Source organism: Lathamus discolor, chromosome 1 (assembly GCF_037157495.1).
Source record: "Lathamus discolor isolate bLatDis1 chromosome 1, bLatDis1.hap1, whole genome shotgun sequence".
Lineage (NCBI taxonomy): Eukaryota > Metazoa > Chordata > Aves > Psittaciformes > Psittacidae > Lathamus > Lathamus discolor.
This window is the reverse complement of record NC_088884.1, coordinates 100605589-100621075: the sequence shown is the minus strand read 5'-3', so window position 1 is coordinate 100621075 and position 15487 is coordinate 100605589. Positions and strand designations below refer to the sequence as shown.

Here is a 15487-nt window from a genome sequence, read left to right as displayed (position 1 = left end):
TTAAATTTAGAAACTAAAAAAATAAAAAAGAACAGCCTTAATTCCATCCAGCTTGTGCAATATTTGAATTTCTATTTCAGCTTTTCAATGTAAAATTATTTGTCTTTCTAAACAGTTATACAAGTCTTGCTTCCAAAAATCTTTTATGGCCATTTGATAATACAACCTACATGAAAAATGCCACACTAACCTGAGGATCCACTTAATCCAACCTTAACCTTAAGCAGCAGCCAAAAAAGAAAAGAAAAAAAACCCCAAAACTATTCAAACTGTCCCACAGAAACATCCTTGCACTTAAGATGCTCATGAAGGGATACATGTTCAGAATGTTAGATGAGGGCTATCCAGACTACTTTCATTTACAGGATCTGTGCATGTCTCCAGAACACTGTTTTCTAAGATGAAAGAGCTGGCAGTGGACCAAACAAGATTATTTTAATTATTCCGGTTTCCCGCTGAAATTTCCTGTCTTTTTGCATATGAAATTTACTACCCCAAAAAATGGAAAACTGACTCACCTAATGGGACAGAACTTGGGCAGTCTGTATTCTTGGAGCCCTATTCAATTCCACTTAGGCGCATGCTTCAATGCCATCCTTTCCTGATATCAGGCTATGGAGAAATGAGAGTGTTTCTAGTCTGATCAAGTGCACAGCAAAGAATTGTTTGCTGTGGAAACAGGTGCGTGGAGCAGTGTCTGCAGCTAAACTGAAAGCCTTATACATCCTGCAAGTATGAAACTGGGAGTTGCTTATTCAACACATCGTAATTCAGAACAACTGATTAATCTTGTTACAGAAATAGAACATTCAGAGGCTTAGAGCACAACTAAAGTCAGGATTTCCAGGCAGATCACTTTGTTGAGACTTGTGCAATTAAAAAAAATAATTGGTAGCAATATTTGCAATATAATTCACATTCCAGTTTGCTGTTTATTGAGCTGTGCCAGATACCATACACTTGCCATGCTTTTCACGACATACAGGACAGAAACCAGTTTCTTGTGGAAATGACTATCTCACCTCAACTGTGCAATTACAACAGTATTAGTCCTTTCCATGAATTTTAAGAGACCACAATAGCCAAATGGCAGTTTGTTTCCCTTTGAACTTCAGAAGAGAAGGGACACCAGAGTGTAACAGGCCTGTGAAACACATACTGACCTTTTAATACATTGACCCGTACCGCTGTTAACAGCTACCAATGACTCCTGAAGCATGGATAGATGACAGAAGTCAGTAGAGAAGGTGAGAGGGAGGAAAGAACACCAGCAGACTGACAAGGCATTATTTTCCACATAATGTCTTACAGACGTCTCACGATCATGAATTTTTTTGGCAGAAAAAAGTACATAAATATTGAGATTTCTTACTTAGATCTAGAAGTAAAAGACAAGAATCTGAGTAACAGTCAAAGGTCCAAGTCTGACCTTCTGACATCATAAAGCACATTAATTGTTGCAGTTTGTGATGTCACTAAAGATCCTTTGTCCAGTTAGACAATTTACAATTTAGAAACAAGGCAAAATAACCAACTTCCTCTTTGTGCTTATTTTACAGGTTCTGACAGATTTGATCAGATAAAAAAAAGGGAGGGATGGGGGGGAGACAATTGTCTTTATATCTACATTCAATGCAGGTCTCTAATAATTTTCAAACACATTCAATATCCTTTCAAGTTCAGTTTGTGAAATCTCTCCTAAAAGATATAAAGCAGGAAATTCTTAGTGTCCTGATTTCCCTTTTCTCTCCAGATTATTTTTGCTACTCGAAAAATACTGGAGAATCTTCTCTAAATAAGAATGGTCCTTACTGTGATGGCTGAAGTCTGTTTCTCTTGCCATGAGAGGAGGGTCTAACATCACAATCTGGGAACCAGCTTGGCTCCTTTTCCCAATAAGCAGCAGGATACATCTTAGCACAGTTGGCTTGTCTCTAAACTTCTCATCCTTCACACCTTCCTAGGATGTCTATTTTCTTCTAAGACTTGATGCAAGAGAGAAAGAAGACTAAAGGGCAAAGGTAACAAAGAGGTCAAGAAGAGACATTTTCCTCAGATGCTACTAACAGGCACCAAACAACAGTTATGCACGACTTCAGAAATCCCTGTCTGCTAGTGAGCTCTGTCCAAGCCTGGGTTCACCAAGGTTACAAGAAAAGGAAAAAAAGTTGTACTTCTGCTGATCACTGCTGCTAAGCAACAAGTCATAAAAACTAATGTTAATGTTACTCTCCCTTTCCGCTGGTTTCAATTAGAAAACTACAAACAGGATCCTTGTGTCACAGATTCAGTGCTGAGAGAAACCTTTAGCAGTGTGACTTTGTAATGCTACAAGCCACATGGTCAATGAGAGCATCTTCTCATTTTACATACATTACGCATCCCCAGCCACTGCAGCCTGCCACAGTGCGGGTCAGCTCAATCATCTCAAATTATAACTGTCTTTGGATTATAAACTATATAGGTTATAATCTTTAGGTGATATAGTCACTTGCAATAGAAAAAACAAAGCAAAAATATCATTAATCCCTAATTAACTTTATGAATATTTGAGCAAATTAAAAGCTGTGTAGCTTTTTTATACTACTCTACCAGGAGACATAGTAACTAACACACAGGACGAACTCACTTCTCCATAGTATCTGAAAGAAAAATACAGGAACCTCATTATACAGTCTGTAATGTGAAGCTTTTGATGACTTTGTTACAAGCGAACAATCATTTACACAAACTACAAGGACTTCTAGCTTTTCCCCACTTAAGAGCACAATTCAAAGAAAACCACTCGGTTCCAAAGGACAAGTGTCGCATTAGACTAGTCCCACGCAACATACAAACCCAAGAGACAGAAAAGGGAATTGAATTTATCATTTTTGTAAACGTCCCAGAGCAAACACTGTGGATCACAACAATTTCTGCAGCTTGCCAGTGAATTGTCTAAAGACAATTTCTATGCTCTCATGGGAGAAAAAAAAGAGGAAAACAGACATTCTTCTTTCTGCTCCATAATGTACTTTCTCCACAGACTATCATGAATGTTAGCTCCTCTTTTCCTGGTTTGTTCACCAGCTGAACCATACTTCAGTATGGCAGCAGGGAATAGAACATATCTATCATACTTCCATTCTAAATATGTACTGTAATTGCGGAGGAGCTTTTAGTTTTGAAATGTTTATTCTCAATCCAAAAATTTTGTTAATGTCCTACTATGGAAGGGTGGTGGTGGTGGTGTATTTTTAAATAAACTGTAAGCACTATGACCATGGACTAGCTGAACTAGTTTTTGGAAGAGTATACCTGTTGCTAATTAGTCACTGTTGACTGTCCAAATTATAAGTTCCAGGGGAACACACTAATTTTTCTTTAAATACCTGTTTCATCAAGTTCTGTTCATTCATTCTTCAAATGAGATCGGCTTTAGAATAGTCCAGCAGGAATAGTTACAGAACCACTAAATTCTGTAAAACTGTTTCTCATTTTAACTCATGGATAGTGTTGCTTGTTGACTATGCATCCAAGGGGGGAGCAATAGAGTGCTCTGAGTAGGGAAAAGTAAAGGCGATAAATGTGTTTACACCAGTACACAGCAAGTAAATAACTGAATTATTTTAAGACACATGTCTTTAATAGACACATGTTTAATAACACATTATTTTAAGAAAGAAAACTTTAGGAAGATAAATTCACAAGCTTAAAAAAAAGTTCATTTGTATCACTCAGATTTGCTCAATCCCCATCTCCAAAAATCACAAGACCCACAAACAGCCAACACACTGCAGATTTCACAAAGAAAGAAACAATATATGTGAAGGAACATAAAGACTGAAGAAGCATGCAGAACAGGAAGCACTTACAAAAGACAAGGGCAGATCAGAGATCAAGTAAAACTCTTCTATTACTTAAAGCAGGACATTACAACAGAACAGTAGTCAAGACAGGTCACTTGGTCCCGTCACTGAAAACAGAGAGATTAAATATGAAAGGAGTAAGTCACACTGAGAGCATGAACTTGCTAAGAGCATTTTTTCAACCTTAAGTAACATGACTGTAAATATACATGGGGCTCAAAATAAAGACTACTGGACTGTAACCCTTATACTCTGCTGACCTGTTTCAGAGTCCTGGGTAAATCACCTCATCTCATCACACTTGTTTTTCCAGCTGTGAAACACCAGCAACATCTATTACACAAGGACCTGGGGAAAAGTTTCACACTTACATACAGCTGCAAGACTTCACAGGACATGAGTTTGTATATCTGAAGTTTGTTCCTTACCTCCCGTATCAATTTGTCTAACTGCATCATACCTTTAACTACAAACTTATTCTTGCTAGCACTTTCTCATACAGTTATACTATTTTCTCATAGTGTTCTGTAGTAGCTGTGGTTTTGTTAATATGAGAGCAACTTAACAACTCTAGAAACTAAGCATATGTCAACATCCTACTCAATGGATTTGTTTACTATTCTTTTTCAAAAGCCTGTTTACTTGAATGACAATGTTTTAATGCATTTTACCCCACTTAATCCCACAGAGCTAGAAATGATGAGCTGGAAATGCTCTTCCCTATCTTGGGAAATACTGAATTGTTTACTAAGCTGTAGCCTACCAGCTAAAGCTACGCAGTCCTGCTGAAGACAAAGCGTTTCTCTAGCCTGTGAGCACATAAACAAAACTACACAATTAACTGAACAGCAGTTGACTCTAAAACATGACACATACATATTTTAGAACCTATAAAACAATGTGATTCTCTTACGAGAGACAGTTCATAGTTTGTACAATACAGCTTCTTTCAGGGGAATCACTGAAAAAGGGAGCAGGGACCCTTATCTAACCTATCATTTCCAAAGACCCCTTTCAGTATAAGGGTATTTCTCTGTCTACTGAAGCATGAGGCACAAATGAAGACATAAAGAAGGCAAATCTAATTTTCATTTAATGTTCTACTTTAGGAAAAAAAATGCAGTTGCATGAAGAGTAGAAGCTGCTTAAGCCATTGTACTGTCTTCTGCTAAGCGTACATTAGTAAATTAATGATACTTTAACAGAAGCAACAAAAGGAGAACATAATGATGGCAAATAGCTTGAGTGGATCAATAGATCTGTGTCCAGAAAACAAATACTGAGGAAGTGCTAAAACATATTCTGTTTGAGCAGCTGTCATTTAAACAAAGCTGCAGGTTCTATTTTACTTTCTTGACAGCTCACATATAGCAGACAAGGAAAACAGCAGTCCCTGGCAAAAGTAATGACAATAATAAGTGTTTGATGTAACAGATAAGCACAAATGAGGTCACCTCAAAAACTATCACCTGAAACAAACGGACTACAAAAACTTGAGAACTCACCAGTTAAAATGCTGCTGTCATTTCTTCTAGGTACCATAAAAATACGTCTAATATTGAAAGCTGAAAGAAGAGAAGACATTGTTTTTAGTTTGGGGCACTTTCTGTCATACACAATATAAGCTGTTTAAATAGAAAAGAAACTATAAGTGATGTATTTTAATTCCACAACAATACTCAGGACAGTTGTAACAAAGTCACTATGCTTCTGCCACCCCCTATAATCCTTCAAATACTTCTATGTAACTGACTGCAGTGATCCCAGATTACTCATTTGGGATGAAAAGTTGAAGAAATAGGAATACCGGGTCAGAGCACTGAAGTTCTGACAATTTATGTGGTGAAATTCACCAACACCAACTACACCAGTGCAGACTTTCTTAACAAAGAAATGCCTTGACTGTATATCCCACAAAACACCACAATGCTCTTTGTTAGTATTGCTCTGCAAATATACATCGGGATCATTGCTTTTAAGTACAAAGGATTTTCACTTTGCCCTGCAGTTTGCTCTTTCCGGTCATACTTCATATCGTGAGTAAAAGTATATGGACAATTATGCAAGACATGATCATACAATGGGAAAACCAACCAAAATGCTACCATCGAGGATGGAGGTTTCTTTTGCATTAATTTGTGCCACTTCTACAAACCAGAGGAAACAAAATCCTCAGTGTTTTCAACAATCACTCATTTTTTTGTAAAAATTATACCTACAAATTATACCTAAACAGGAATCAAAATTCTGAAGCACAGAGGTCTCCCAGGAGAAAGTAAGTGTAGTTGGAACACATTATTACAGTTCAGATGAAAAGAAGGAAAAGAAAAGAAATAATCTTGGGGGGGAATGAAAAAAAAATCTAAGCAAACTAATTCATTGCTATCCTGAAATTGTCTTAAGTATTCAGACACAGGCTGCCAGAACTCAAAACTCTGCATGACTTGTACTTCTTCAGAAGCCAAACAGGTGAAACTGAGCTAAAATAAAAATTAAAGACATCATAACTTCTGTGTTTAGAAAATCAAAATTTTGTAAGAATTATCACTTCCAGTATTTTAAGCCAATTTATGTAAGGAACAATAAGACTCACAAACCCTCCTGTTTTACTGGGTTTCTGTCAAGTCTCCAAAAATGAGCATTTTTCCACTTTATCCTTCATATTTAGTACATACCAGATGAGCTCTGCTTTTTAGGTCATGGCTCAGGAAAATGCTTCCTCCAGATTTGTTCTTGATGGAAATAAAGAACAAATAACAAATAACAGAAAGGTACTTTTGGTTGTAAGCACCCATGTATTCTACAAGAGAGTGGGAAAAAAACCCCAAACACAACTGGGCATTCTGTATGAACCACAAAAAATTAAGCGAGATCAGAAAACCTCAAACCATTATTACTAATTATCCAAATATAAAGAAATCTGCTATTAAAACATCATGGGTTACATTTTTCCATCTGATGTCTGCATTTTAAAAAAGTCTAACTAAATTTTGCTTTTGTATTGCAATATCTATTTAGAAACTGAGATTATTAAAATTCCCTTCTCCTAGTGTATAATAACTAACTATAGTTTCCAAACAGGGACTGAACACCACTATATTTTATTTATATGCATACAATTTATTTCAAACTAAAACTGTGGTCAGGTGCTGCCAGGGTGTCCAATGTTCTTGCTGTCACTCAAAGTGAGGAAAGAAAAAGCAATCCATACTGGCAACAGCTGATGCTGTATTAGAATGGAGAGCTGTGGTGTCAGCTGCTCTAAGATGGTCCCATAACTAAAACAAGACTCTGCACCCCCACAAACCTTTCTCTCCCACCCTCCCCAAATCATATTTTGACATGGGCAGAGATGTTTGATTAGTGGGTCTATGGTGTGGACAAATGAGACTTCAAAATGCATTTTTTTCCAGTAAGTCTGTAGTGACTGGATTTGTCATGGTTGTCATATGTACAAAATCCTACAGTATTTTTCCTGAAGAGTACTGTATCAGTATTCTATTAATGTCTGCTGAAGTAAAACATTTGAATCCACACATACAAAAACTGTATTTAATGTTCATGTTTACATAAAGCACTTAATAAGAACAAAGTAGAATATAATGCTTAGAGACTATCTTTGAATGCTTTCAGTAGCAGGTCAGCTGCCAGCCCAGGTGACAAGACACCACGAAGAACTTTTTCTTCTAGAAGTGGAATCTTATCCTTGACTGCCAAGTGACTCCGGAAATGTTCCAACATATTTTCTTGGATGAGATTCCACATCCACACTTTCTGCTGCTTCCGTCGTTTAGCAATCAATTCGCCGCTTCTGAGTGTGAGGTCACGGAATTCTGTCATCTTATCCCACATATCTGAGATACCTTCTCCAGTTTTGGCAGAGATGCGCATTACCTGTTCGATTCAGAAGAATTTTTAAAGGCAAGTAACTACTGGGTTTGAGGTTTCAATTACTGCAGCAAGTAAGACTGTATGAAAATTAAGAAATGCATAGGGCAAGCTTACTTCAGTACACTCCATGAAGCTATAAGCAGCTTTGTGCTGCTCATTTTTTTTAAAGGTCGCAGAATTGGAATTCTACCGTCAGGGGACCCCAAGATCTGCAGCATTTGGGGTAAATAGGCCTTTTTCAACCACTTGTATGATGAGTAAGAACCTTTTTTAATGAGTTCTTTAGCTAAAAGTTACAGTGGTGCCGTATTACTTCAATGTAGAGTCAATTACATATTCTGGTAGGTATTTCCTGGCAGCTAGTCTTTTGCACTTAAACTATTCCAGAAAGGATGTATTTACACTATGTTTTGGGTTTTGCATATGCATTCTAGACTAGGAATTTATTCTGCCAAAAACATTTCAGAAATCCAACATGATCCTTTAAATGGAACAGTTAGGTTTGGGGTTGTTTGTGGTGGGGTGTTTTTTGTTGTTGTTTTTGTTTAAAGAGTCTCTCTTCCCCCAATCTAATGGATAGCATACAGCCCCTACATATCAATATTTTATTTCTCTCAGTTTTCAGACACTGAAAGAAATTTCTGATAACCTGTTTAATTCACTTGTCTCAAACAGTTATTTTGGCTCACATTTATCATGTGAACTCTCCTCAGATCTAGAAACAAAAATTACAAAATGATGGCTAGCCTTCAAGCAGCCCTGCTGATTTAAACTTCATTCAATAGGTCAATTTTAATACCAGGGTAGGGTGTGTGGTTATGTGTATATATACATATATATATATATATATATAAAGTGTCCTTTATATATACACATCTAAATAAAACGAGTGAGAGAGCATGTGTGTGCTTACTTCATATACACAGACTAAAAATTAGTACTGAATCTTTTCCTTAATACTTTACCATAACCTTTTGATAGACTGAATACTGCATTAAAACTAAAGGCCCACAGGATGACAATTCCAATCATCTAGACACTGCGTACACAAGTAGATGAGGTCCTTGCCCCAAAACTTTCATTATGTGTGAAATAATAAAAAAATAAAATTAAAGCAATAAAGAAAGCACATGAACACGTGAAAGAACAAAATAATCATAAGCTTCAGAGTTACAAAAGAGCGACATAGCTTATAGAATCATGGAATAGTTAGGGTTGGAAAGGACCTCAAGATCATCTAGTTCCAACCCCCCTGCCATAGGCAGGGACACCTCACACTAAATCATCCCACCCAAGGCTTCATATGGGCCATTTTAAGATATGGATAGTTTATAAAAAGCAAGACAAGCTTGTACCACTATGATGTTACCAGTAGGTCTGCTGGTGCTGAGAGTGTAGCTCAGGACAGAAATCATAGGGAGCAGGACTGGTTTTGAACAGTGTTTCATATAGTGCACCCTGAGACCATAGGTGAAACAGAAACAGCAGCAGTCAACTCTAGTGTAGTGTAAACAACAGAACTGAAATTTTGATCAAAGAGCCCAGGGAGACTAGTATAGCTAGATGAGAAGATAACAATCCTAACTCACTCAGCACTGGGGGGGGAGGGGAGGAAAGAGGGGAACAAACAACCCACCACCATCAAACAAAACAAAACCACACCCAAAATCCCACATAAACCATAACGAAGTACACAAACCTTTGGTCTCCAAACCTTTGAACGTCTGCGAAGCAGCTTCATAGCACTAACATATTCAGCTTGTATTCTCCGTGCAGGCACAACTAAATCACCATCGGCTTTATTTATAGCAACTAGATCTGCCATCTCAATTATACCTCGTTTGATACCCTAAATGCAACAGGGACAGAAATCATGAATACCCAGAAGGACTGTGACATGCTGATTTATCACAAAAAGTATGTCAAAATGTTTTCTTCCTTTCTAGTGGCTCTTACTGACTTTTTTATAGGGGTATGAGCTAGTCATGCAAGAGTAGCACCAACGGCCTCTGCTGTTACTAGTTATTACTCTATTTTGACACAAGAACCCTAAACATGGATATTGGAGTTTACATGATAACCTATTTCACAGGCAGAGACTTTCGTTTAACCAAAACATGACCCAGTTTGAAAACCTATTTATCCTGATTTCTGTCTTCCTGCACTACAAAGCCACCCTCCAATATATAACTAGTAAATACGCCAAAATAAGTCAGAGTATCGTAATTTTACAGCCTAATACTTCCAAAGTCAGAGGCTGATATCAGATCCTAACTGTGCAACTTGGTAAAACACTGAAAAGACTTCAGTAGTCGCAGTGTAATTTACAGAACACTATTGACTATGGACTTTCTGCACAGATACATCCTGGGTTTAAGTTTCTCTTTCTAGTCCCTGGCAATACATAAATAAGAGAAACTGAAAAGTACCTGTAATTCATCTCCACCCGCAGGTGGTAGCAGTAATATAAACATATCAACCATATCAGCCACAGCAAATTCTGACTGTCCCACACCTAAAAGTTAAATCCAGAGTTCACCATTTATTGCAAGCTTTCACTCACATTAATGACAGTAATCATGACAGATCCCAGTATTGCACCGTGAACAAATCCCACTAACAGAGACAACAGGAAACACAACAGTTTTTACAAAACATACAGGACTAGAAAATTGACAGAATGGGCATTAATTTTCAACTAGTTATCATGTACAAAAGCATGAGCAAAATCAAGGATGGAAGTACGCATCTAGTAACACACCTTCTTTAGAGATCACAACAGGCTAATTAAAACCTTAAACACATACCTACTGTTTCTACAAGAACAACATTGTAGCCACCTCCTTCACAGAGCAGAATGGCTTCATTTGTGGTCCTTGTTACACCTCCGAGAGTTCCTCTGGTTGGAGATGGTCTGATGTATGCATTCATGTCTCTTGACAGCTCAGTCATCCGTGTTTTATCACCCAAGAGAGAACCTTAAACATGTAACATTGAATGATTTTAAAAAGCGCAAGACAGCTAAACTTTCCCCTCTCCATCCCCCAACAAATGAGAAGAGACTGATCTCTTGGACAATGTCAGTCAAATAAGAATATCCCAGCAATAGTTGCTCAAGACTTTGTTGAGGACTACGAAGTTACTGCCTGGTTCTTCTGCCTAGCAGAAGGGTGCTGGAAGGGTGCTAGCAGTCCTTGCTGCTACTAAATATGAAGAATTTGTTCTAGGTCAGAATGAACCTGAATGGCTTTTTGAGGTCTATACACAGCAGGCCACACAAATAGATCTTTGCTGCTTCTCTCCAAAGGGACAAGTGTCTACCTTATGATTCTGGTACATCTTGATGGTGTATTGTTGTTTTTAAGAAGGCTGACATACATCCCTGCCTTCCTTCTATTCATCCAAACTTTAAATGGGATTCAGTGAGTTCTCCACATATGATACACATTCCAAAAGATGAGAGATGCTCAATTCTTTGAATTGGCGCAGTCTTGCTATCATATTTTGCTATTCCAAAATGCATCTTAACTGTACACATTCAAGAACATCGCCTCAGCTACAGGTCACTGCAATGCTGAAGGGTTTTTTTAATTCATAAACATTGCAGCATCTTCTGTAAGACTGGAGAAGCTGGAAAAAAGGAATGATGTTTCCAAGCAGCTGCCCATTAGAAAAAGATCAAAATCAAGGCTTTATTATTTGTGTCAGAGAGACCATTAATTAAGGCATGGTTAGCCTGTAATTTCCCTACAATTTTTTATTTAAGAGTGACAGATTACAATCACACAACTTTGAAGAACTGTATATTTAGAAAAAAAAAAGTCATGGTACAAGTCAGACAAATGGTCAATGATACTGCACCAGGAGACTTAGAAACTAGTAGAGTCAACAGAAATCCAAAAATGCTTACTGAGAAGAACTAATGAATGTTCTAAAATCCAACCTGATCTACATGTCTGGATTGTAGCACCCTCTAAATAGTTCTAAATTAGCACATGCTTCCTGCCCAGTGATCAGCATTGCCACTGCTGAAATTCAAGCAGAAATGAGTGCCCTTCTACTTCTTCATTTGCAGGAAAATAGATACATAAATGCAGCTAGAGAAAAAACCCATGGCAATCTGAAGTTTCAGACCAGAAGTTGTAAGGCAACATTCGGAGACTGGAAGAGAGAAACCCTCACAAAATTAGGATAGCAATACACATTTCTCAATTTCATATCACATGGGGAAAAAAAGAAAACTTGATCCAACATTTTTAGTATTTTACTTTTAAAGGCCCCAAATTTCCCTCCATTTGACCCAAAGAGAGACTCCTATAGTTGAAAAGGTATTAGAAACCTGACGCAAGCTTTAGTTCACACTCACCACCACTTGTACTAGAGGAAGGGTCTACAGCCAGCACAGACACTTTGTATTTTCTTTCCGTAAGCATCTTCCCAAAGCATTCTATGAAAGTCGACTTCCCAGCACCAGGGGGACCAGATAACCCTAAATTATATTAGAAAAAAAAAAAAACCATTTTGTTAATCAAATAAATACATCACACAAAAACAACATCTAAGTTGATAACAATTCATACTTTAACACAGTATCACAACAAAGGCAAATGGACGCTACACCACAACTAAGCAGTTGTAATTTGACTTGAAATACACTACCTTGGTCCTCGCAACATAGCAGTACTCACTTCACCACCTCTCATCCTACCCATACCAACATAACATTCCAGTTTTTGGCTGTCCTTCCTCCCCTCCAAGTAAGTTTAGACTGATTTTTCCTTCTGAACTTCAAAAATGTCTTATCGTAAGTAGCGATTTTTCAGATTTACTATTTCTAAAAGAAGCACTCTAAAAGCAAAAGCTTACCCTGAAGAGCTGTTATTTCAAAACATGAGTCAACTTACTTGCATGTCAAAGCATGCAAACCAAGATTATGACCACTCACTCCCATGATTTCTCACTCCCATGCCCAAGTTCTTGCTCTTACTACCTCTGCACACACACAAGAGATGACAGCTGGCCATGGTATAATTCAGTCACCCATCTCTTTGCAAGGGCAAAGTATTTTATAGTTTACAAGAGAACCAGATTCAAGACTCCTCAGCTGAAAAGCAAGCTGCTTTAAAGTAAGGCTACAAAACAGGAAGGAACATGTTTTTCCTTTTGTGGACTGAAACAGGGATTCGGGAAGTATTTGAGAAAACACCTTCTTCACGTAAAGGCCAGGTCTGCTGAAATACATCCTGCACTATCTAAGTGTATATAACAGCTGTATCTATCTGCCAACTACCTAATATATCAGTTTGTAATAGTTACAAAAAATAAGCCAAATAACATCCCCTCAGGAAGCAAAGGTAATTTATAGAGCTTTTCAAAAGCATTTCCCAGCTCAGTCCATAATTCCGCTGGACAGCTGAAGTGATCTAGACTGGTTACAAACCACCAGAAGCCAACAACCCAAGACTACAGATCATGATGCTTAAAGAACAATAGTGATAATGAAACTTGAGGACTCTAATCCCACCAAAGCAACTACTGGACGGATGTAAAAGGACTAACCCACTCTAAAGGCAAGTGGCTTTCCTTGATTTAACTTTTCTTGTTCCCTGTGGTAGGATAATATCTTCTGAAGGAGCACCTGTGCTATTTTCTTCTTCCTACTCTGAGTTGATTCTACAAGTGTAATGGATTCTGCTAAACAGGCTCTATGACCCTGGATTAGTCCACTGTAAAGTCTGTCTACGAGTCTTTGTTCTCTGTCAGAAAGTTCCTCTACTTGCTCGTCAGGGGCCACCTGCTGACTCAGCTCTCTTCTCAAACTGTTCAATGAAGATATCCATTTTGTTTGATAATGCTGTGCTGCCGTAAGAGATTCAATGCACAGGAAATCCACTCTGGAAGTGAAATGAAAGTTCGGGAAGTAAACTCTTCTAGAGAAACAACGAGCAAATCTCAGCAGCAAAGACGGGATCTTCATCTTGTTTGGAATTAAAAGTACCAGAGACACCAGTTCAATTCTGTTTGTAGACACCCTAAAGAGAAAGAAAACATTTTTACTTCCTTCAAAGCACTTAGAAAAACTCAAATGAAACATGTACACAGGCAGTCATCAGCTTTTATTTTATCCATACTTACTGTTTTAAACAAAAAAAGACAGTTCCCTCTTCCTATTGAAAATACAGAACAAAAATAAGTTTTCAAATCTTGAATAGCATAGAATTTATTATTATACTTAAGAAATTACTATTTTTATAAGCAAGCAAATAAAAAGCACTCTTAAACAAGACAGCCTCTAAAAGCACACAGTACCCTAAAAAAACAGGTACAAGCCAACCAAGCCAACTCTTATGCTTACTGAAATTACTGTATATCCTACTTTTGCTGCTGCAAAAGTTTTAAAACAATTACACAAGACAAGCTTTTTGCACCTTATTTCCAGAAAAAAAAAAATTAAAAGGACATGCAATACACAAGAACAAAAGATCACAGAATGGTTTGGGTTGGAAGGGACATTAAAGACCATCCAGTTCCAACCCCCTGCCATGGGCAGAGACACCTTCCACTAGACCAGGCTGCTTAAAGCCCTGTCCAACCTGGCCTTGAACACTGCCAGGGATGGGGCAGCCACAGCTTCTCTGGGCAACCCGTGCCAGTGTCTCACCTCCCTCATAGTAAAGAATTTATTCCTAATCTCTATTCTAAATCTCCCCTCTTCCAGTTTAAAGACATTTCCCCTTCTCCTGTCACTACACGCCCATGTAAAAAGTCCTTCTCCAGATTTCCTGTTGGCCCCTTTAGGCACTGGAGCTGCTCTAAGGTCTTCCCAGAGCCTTCTCTTCTCCAGGCTGAACAACCCCAGCCCTCTCAGCCTGCCTTCACAGGAGAGGTGCTCCAGCCCTCTTGAGCATCTTCGTGGCTAAAACCTGCGAAATACCCTCCACAGTGCAGCACACCAGGCTCCACCACCGCGCTCGCTGGGCCTGCCCTGACGCACCTCAGCACCGCTGAACGCCGGTCGCTCTGCCTAAGCAGAGGCCCTCCGCAGGTTAGCGGGCCGCTCTCTCACAAAAGCGCCTCTCCCAGTCCTCTGAGAAGAGAGGGCGGGTGCGGAAGGGTCCTCCTCACCCGAGGAAATCGCTGAGGAACCCCCACCTCTGCCCTGCCTCCCGGGGACCCTCCGCGGTCACCAAGCGGCTGCAGCTCCTCCCCGGGGAAGTGACGCCTTGCCGATGAGCCGGAAGAGCGCGGTACGAGGAGAGGAAGTGGCCGCGGCACTGCCCGGCTGGCTGGTTGCGCTGCGGCTGTACCGCCAGGTCCTATCCTGTGCCTCGCTAGAGGCTGGCGGATCTTCCGCCCCTTAGGAGGGTCCAGCGCGACAGCCTTCGTGGTGTCAGGAGCATCTCCTTCACCCTCCCTGCCTCCAGTGATGCGCCTCCAGGCAGAACCGAGGGCACCGTGGCACCAAAGAGCCACTTGCTTGATTGCTTGTACGAAGGCAGAATGTCAGCGGCTGACTGACGTAAATTGGACGCTGAGAGAGAGACACTTCCCCTTCTCTGCACAGGAGACAATGCCCAGTGTTGCAGCATGCCCTAAGCAAGTCTTTCCACATCAAACTCTGCTGAAACCTCAGCTTAGTCTCGAAGGGTGACCCTCAACCCTAATCCAACACCTTGGCTATCTCAGAAAGCAACTAATAAACCCAGTCAGGGCAAAAATAAACTTTGAAGAAATGCTAAAGATCAAAG

At 39.2% G+C, this 15487-nt stretch overlaps 1 protein-coding gene across 4 annotated transcripts; it reads right to left on the bottom strand.

The window, feature by feature from the left end:
- Nucleotides 1-7386: 7386 nt before the first annotated feature.
- On the bottom strand, nt 7387-15221 carry MMAA (metabolism of cobalamin associated A). Of its 4 annotated transcripts, none has more exons than XM_065688138.1 (8): nt 14892-15221; nt 13875-13906; nt 13299-13771; nt 12106-12228; nt 10547-10717; nt 10169-10254; nt 9439-9588; nt 7387-7742 (listed from the first exon to the last, which is right to left on the bottom strand). In XM_065688138.1, the coding sequence occupies exons 3-8, from the start codon at nt 13714-13716 to the stop codon at nt 7455-7457; spliced, it is 1236 nt and encodes a 411-aa protein (XP_065544210.1). In that variant the 5' UTR covers nt 13717-13771; nt 13875-13906; nt 14892-15221; the 3' UTR covers nt 7387-7454. The 4 variants fall into 4 exon arrangements, with proteins under 4 accessions (XP_065544210.1, XP_065544200.1, XP_065544218.1 ...); XM_065688128.1 differs by having other exon boundaries at nt 14734-14971; XM_065688146.1 differs by lacking the exon at nt 13875-13906 and having other exon boundaries at nt 14892-15036.
- Nucleotides 15222-15487: the final 266 nt, after the last annotated feature.

Excerpts from the sequence above, each read along its gene's own strand:
- MMAA (XM_065688138.1), bottom strand. The coding sequence starts at position 13,716 with ATGAAGATCCCGTCTTTGCTGCTGAGATTTGCTCGTTGTTTCTCTAGA. Across the intron at positions 10,718-12,105 it reads TTCCTCTAGTACAAGTGGTG|GTTCTCTCTTGGGTGATAAA; the intron begins GTGAGTGTGAAC and ends TACATGTTTAAG. Across the intron at positions 7,743-9,438 it reads CAAAGGTTTGGAGACCAAAG|GTAATGCGCATCTCTGCCAA; the intron begins GTTTGTGTACTT and ends TGAATCGAACAG.